Genomic DNA, 6,457 nt, shown 5'->3' on the forward strand with positions numbered 1-6,457 from the left:
TTCAGTAATGGACTAAAGAGATCCCTATGCAGAGGTCTCCCTTCTGGAGGTCTTTGTCTGCGCTGCAAATCTCAGCCACCTCAGTTTCCACAAATTCCAATCTCAGTCTACTCAATTCATGAAGAAAGATACATTGTGGTCTGCAAAGCACTTCTGGGCAGAAAGCTGGAATGATCACAGGGCTCACCTTATTTGTTTCCCTTTTCTCAAGGATCACAATTCTTTACTGCCTGTTGTCTGCTATTTATATCAATTTTTTCATGTATCTTTGATCCAGTTTTCTAGTTATATGTGGTGGAAGAGAAGATTCTGTACCAGTAATACAACATGTTGAAGTATGAATTTTACCCCCAGGATTTCTTTCTTCTTTTAACCACTTAAAGTACAACTTAGTTTCCAAATGTAAAAATGAAGTCAACTTTGAGTTAGAATAAATAACTTGGCTTCAAGATTCAGGCCTACCTCTAACTTGCTGCATGAATATTGGCAAATCTTATTTGTTTTTTGGCAGATACAGCAAAATTGAATTGAATATAATCCTATTCGCCCTACTTCTCAGGAATTCTGTAACAAGCAAATGGAAATAAAAACAAATCACATTAAATAAGGATGAGGTTATATTTATAGTTAGTTGACAACTCACTTTTCAAACCTGTCTTGCCTATCTTCCAGTTCCATTCTCTAAAGAATAAAAGCACCTGAGTTAAAAGTGTAGTGAGACTGCTGCTGTTTCACTGCTCCTCCTCTTAATATTAGCCAACTGCTACTGAATGTTTTCTATATGCCGGGAACTGTGTAAGCCTTTTATGTGAATAAATTTACTAAATTTTCTTTTTTCCTTTTTTTTTTTTTGAAATGGAGTCTCGCTCTGTCGCCCAGGCTGGAGTGCAGTGGCACGATCTCGGCTCACTGCAACCTCCGCCTACCGGGTTCAAGCGATTCTTCTGCCTCAGCCTCCCAAGTAGCTGGGGCTACAGGCACTTGCCACCACGCCTGGCTAATTTTTGTATTTTTAGTAGAGACAGGGTTTCACCATATTGGCCAGGCTGGTCTTGAACTCCTGACCTCGTGATCCACCCGCCTCCGCCTCCCAAAGTGTTGGGATTACAGGTGTGAGCCACCGCGCCTGGCCTTACTAAATTTTCATAACTGCCATATGGATAGGTACTATTATTGTCATTTGACACCCAAGAATGAGATTAAACAACTTGGAGAAGGTCACATAGCAAAGTGGCAGTGGCAGAACTAGGACTGATTCTTTTCTTTTTTTTTTTTTTTTTTTATATTTTTAGTAGAGACGGGGTTTCGCCATGTTGGTCAGGCTAGTCTCGAACTCCTGACCTCCTGATCCGCCCGCCTCGGCCTCCCAAAGTGCTGGGATTACAGGCGTGAGCCACCGCGCCCGGCCAAGGACTGATTCTTGAGCCATGCTCTTAACCACCACTATGTGACTACTTAAAAACTACTGAAAATGCATCAACTGCTGCTGTAGAATCATTAATTATCCTTAAATATAAAACAGCATCATCTCTGCCATCCTGTTAACAAATCCTGTTTGTTTAGTCAGCCTGACTGATTTCCATGCGGAAGCAGAAAGATTGGGCTATCACTGGAATATGTGATTCCTGAGAAAAACACCGTTAGGATGGCTGGAAATGGAAGATGATGTCCAGCACCAACTACCTTGAGAATAGGCTATAAGTGGAGTACAGAGGATCTAGTGTGGTTCTCAGAGGGTCACTGGTGTGTACCGAATCTCTGCTGTCTGTCTTTTAATATTAATAGGCTCATTATTCTTTTTTCTCTCCTTTCTCAGACACATTTAATCAAACCAGGCACCAAAATGCTAACACTCCTTCCTGGAGAAAGAAAGGCTAATATTTGTTTTACTCAAAGAAGAGCTCCATCTACAGGCATTCACCAGAGAAGCATTGCTTCTTTCTTCACCTTGCAGCCAGGTATGGTGACGCATATGGGAATACTTCATTATCCAGAGCAAAAAAGGAGTGTGTTCATTTGTCCATGTTAGACCATTTATGAGAAATGGTGAAACCAGTGCATTGTGTTAAACTTAGCCTATTAGAAGAGGTTATAAAACATAAGTTGTTGCCTTTTGAAAAGCAATATTATGTGTGCTTTTACAAACGTACTTTTCTGGTTCTGTTTTGCTCAGCTTAATATTAAATATTTGTATTCGCTGTCAGAGCAGTCAGGAAAGGTGTACTTGGGAGTTGGAGGTGCACTGGGGAGTTGCCCTGCCATTAGTTAGGTGGTATGTATCTTGGGTTGGCCACAGTGGGTACTCTGTCTAAGGTTAATTGATAATTGATATTTTTGTGTGAAGCTTCTCAAATTAGTGAAAGGTTCAAAGATGCTTTTTCTTAGAAAGCCTCACATAAAGTTGGCTTATGTCTCATCCTTTGGCAGTTCTTTGCTTCCAGGTCCCTGTTCAGGGGAGCAGCTGACTCAGAGCAGGCTGGGCCTTAAACAGGAGGGTTCCTGCCACTTGGAGGGTGTTGGGAAGAGTGCTCTAATGCCGGGTGTGATTTTCAGGATTGCTTTGCCTAAACCTTCAAAATGCCCTCTCCCTCCTCCAAACAAAAACTTACACTCTTTTGCTTTATGTAAGGGCAGATTTAAAAAAAACAAAAAACAAAAACAAACAAAAAAACCACTTTTTCCACTTACAAATTCTGGTGTATTTTATAGTCTATATTGAATTCTAAGGAAAAGTTGAGAATTCTCACAAAACCTAGTTTCTGCAGTATAATTCTTATTGTAGAAGGAAAGAGGAAATCAGTTATTCTGCTTTGTTTTTATAATTAGATCTTGGTATAATTTGAGCCAAGTTGGTAATTCCATGTCCTCCATCCTTATCTTAAGGCAGAACACAATCCACTCTATGCCTGATAAAATTAACAGGCTGGACACTAGTAGTTGTTTCACTATTCTACCTACTGATTGACTTAACATCCTAATTGTGTCTTCACTCCCTTTCCAATGAAATGCCTGGGGAGTGGAGGACCCACGTTTTTCACACTGTCACCAGAAGGTCTCTCAGAGTTGGATGGTTAATGTCATCTTTAAGACCTTACAAAACTAGTATGTGTTTAGCATGTTTCTTTAAGGATAATGTCCAGGAATGTATATTTGGCCAGGATCACCATTTAGTAAAAACCACGTTAAATATAAAAAACAAAAGCAAAACTGATGTGCCCTATGTTAAACAAACCTACAAATGAAAACTCAGCTGGTAAAGTAGGCTATGGTCTGATCATATGCGATGTTTGACTTTATTAGGTAGGTGATGGGAAGTATGCATGTATTTGAGTAGGGAATATAAGATCTGATGTTTTAGAGTTTATTCATGATAGACTGGCAAGATTGCAAACAGGAAGACTGGCTACAAAGTTATGTGAAGAGTCTAAGACTCCTGCACTAGGTAGTAGTAGTAGCTGATACTGATTTCAGAAAAAGCCAACTGAATCCTGCTTAGGGCAGTTTTTCTGCAGAATAATATTTGTTAATTCCTGTTTTATTAGGAAAGACAAATGGCAGTGACCAGAAGAGTGTTTCATCTCATACAGAAAGTCAGATCAACAAGGAGTCCAAGAAAAATGTGACCAAGCTAGGCCATTTGATCCCAGGCTTAGCACAGGATTGCATGGTGTCCCCTTTAGCCACTTCAACCACTGCAGACATCCAGGAAGCTGGACTGTCTCCTCAGTCCCTCCAGACTTCTGGCCACCACAGAATGAAAACCCCATTTTCAACTGAGCTATCTTTGCTCCAGCCTGATACTCTAGACTGTGCTGGAGAGAGTAATACCCCACTGGCTTTTTCCTTCACTGAGGACTTGGAAAGTTCTTGTTTGCCAGACCAAAAGGAAGAAAAAGGGGATTCTGCCAGGAAATGGGAATGGCTTCATGGGTCTAAGAAGAACTATCAGAGTATGGAGAAACACACCAAACTACCTGGGGACAAATGCTGTCAGCCCTTAGGCAAGACTAAATTGGAAAGAAAGGTGTCTGCCAAAGAAAACAGGCAGGCCCCTGTACTCCTTCAAACATACGGGGAATCCTGGAATGGAGAAAACATAGAACCAGTGAAACAAAGCCCTAGTCCAGTTTCTGTGTTTTCCTGGGACAATGAAAAGAATGACAAGGACTCCTGGAGTCAACTTTTCACTGAAGATTCTCAAGGCCAGCGGGTCATTGCCCACAACACTAGAGTTCCTTTTCAAGATGTAACCAATAACTGGAATTGGGACTTAGCGCTGTTTCCTAACAGTCCTTGGGCTCAGTGCCAGGAGGATGGGCCAACTCAAAATCTGAAGCCTGATTTGCTCTTTACCCAGGACTCTGAAGGTAATCAAGTTATCAGGCACCAATTCTAAATGTTTGAAGCTTTGTTTCTAAAAGTACCTTGAAATGACAGAGATGTAGGAATATAGTTGTGGGTGGAGAGAGGAGTGAGTTTGTTTAGGTGGGAAGGTGGCATCGGATGAAGTTGTCATCACTGAGCATCTTCTCTGTGTAAATAAAGGGCAGTACCATTGTTAAGACAGTGGGATTGGCATCATGGCTTTCCCTCAGGAAGATGGTGGCTGGTAAATTCCCTGAACAAGTCTATGATGAACACTGAGGCAGCACGGTGGGTATTCATCTATCTCTATGAAAGCGCCTTTTACTCAGCCTGCACAGAGCCATCTCTTTGCCCTTCCAGATGTCTGACTGGGACCTTGCTTATAGATGTGTTTTGTTTTTGTTTTTGTTTTTTTTTGAGATGGAGTCTAGCTCTGTCGCCAGGCTGGAGTGCAGTGGTACGATCTCGGCTCACTGCACCCTCTGTCTCCCAGATTCAAGTGATTCTCCTGCCTCAGCCTCCCGAATAGCAGGGACTACAGGCACACACCACCACGCCCAGCTAATTTTTTTTGGTATTTTTAGTAGAGACGAGGTTTCACCATATTAGCCAGGATGGTCTCCATCTCCTGACCTCGTGATCCGCCCACCTCGGCCTTCCAAAGTGCTGGGATTACAGGCGTGAGCCACCATGCCCAGCCAGATGTGTGAGCTTTTAATCTCTGGCTGATCTTAACCCACTTCAGCCTAAGCTTGGGATGATTACTCTTGACTCTTTTTTTTTTAGTGATTAGCAAATCTCCCCACAACCCAGGTGTGGGGAGAAGAGAGGTAGAATGGCACTAGTTTCTTATTTTTGTGGTAACTGTACAGCACTTTAAAGTTATATACTCTATGTTTAAATATCTCCCTTAAAAAGCCTGAGCTATATAACAATCTGGATGTGACTGTGTTACCCTTTTCCCACAAGATAGGAGGGAATCACCTTTGTAAAACTATGAACCCAAATAAATGTTTACAGAGTGGCTCTTGTGATAATTGGTAATTAAACCATTACCAATTTTATTTTTGAAAATGCAACACTGTAATAATAGTATATGCTGTCATTGCCCTGAGTCTGATCTGAACCAGAGTCTAGTTTGATCTGTCTTCTACCCAAGGCATTATCTTTTGTTGTTGATGTGGTACCTAAGAGGCTTAAACAACCTCTAGGGGACAAACTTGCAAGGTTATAAGATAGAACTGCTTCTTTTTTTTTTTTTTTTAACTTAAATTTTATTTTTCTGAGACACGGTCTCGCTCTGTTGCCCAGGCTGGAGTGTGGTGGCATGAACACGGTTCACTGCAGCCTGGACCTCCTGGGCGCAAGTGATTCTCCCACCTCAGCCTCCCGAGTAGCTGGACTATAGGCACATGCCACCATGCCCAGCTAATTTTTAAAATATTTTGTAGAGATGAGGTCTTGCTTTCTTGCCCAGGCTGATCTTGAACTCCCAAAGTGCTGTGATCAGAGGTGCTAGCCACTGTGCCTGGCCTAATTTAAATGTTAAATTCTACTTTTATCTTGTATGTCATCTCTCCAGTCATTTTCCTGGAAGACCTGCTTTTAAGAATGTATAGGGCTTAGTGCGGTGGCTCATGTCTGTAATCTCAATGCTCTGGGAGGCTGAGGTGGGAGGTTTGCTTGAGACCAGGAGTTCAAGACCAGCCTGGGCAACATAGCAAGACCCCATCTCTGCAAAAAAATTTAAAAATTTCCTGGGTGTGGTGGTGCGTACCTGTAGTCCCAGCTATTCAGGAGGCTAAGGTGGGAGGCTCACTTGAGCCCAGGAGTTTGGAGGCTGCAGTTAGCTAATGATCCCACCACTGCACTCCGGCCTGGGCATGACAGCGCTAGATACTGTTTCTAAAAAAAGAAAAAGAGTATAGGGCAAAATCTCTACAGAAAGGGGGAAGAAACCCCCTAGAAGGGCAGGACCTTATAAGGAAAGAGGAGAAGCCAGTAGCCTGTTTAAGTTCATACACCTTAAAATTAACAACTATGCCCCTGAAGGATACTGGGTAATCACAACTCAAGAGATGGACACAGCAAA

At 42.2% G+C, this 6,457-nt stretch overlaps 1 protein-coding gene across 1 annotated transcript in view; it reads left to right on the forward strand.

Annotated features, from left to right (window-relative positions):
* Positions 1 to 6,457, forward strand: part of AUNIP (aurora kinase A and ninein interacting protein) — a 41,918-nt gene that overhangs the window by 20,245 nt on the left and 15,216 nt on the right. The window contains exons 2-3 of the mRNA XM_063714279.1: positions 1,817 to 1,958; positions 3,543 to 4,367. Of these exons, the coding sequence (XP_063570349.1) occupies positions 1,817 to 1,958; positions 3,543 to 4,367 (967 nt within the window). The remainder of the gene's footprint in view (positions 1 to 1,816; positions 1,959 to 3,542; positions 4,368 to 6,457) is intronic.

This window comes from Pongo abelii, chromosome 1 (genome assembly GCF_028885655.2).
Source record: "Pongo abelii isolate AG06213 chromosome 1, NHGRI_mPonAbe1-v2.0_pri, whole genome shotgun sequence".
Taxonomy (NCBI): domain Eukaryota; kingdom Metazoa; phylum Chordata; class Mammalia; order Primates; family Hominidae; genus Pongo; species Pongo abelii.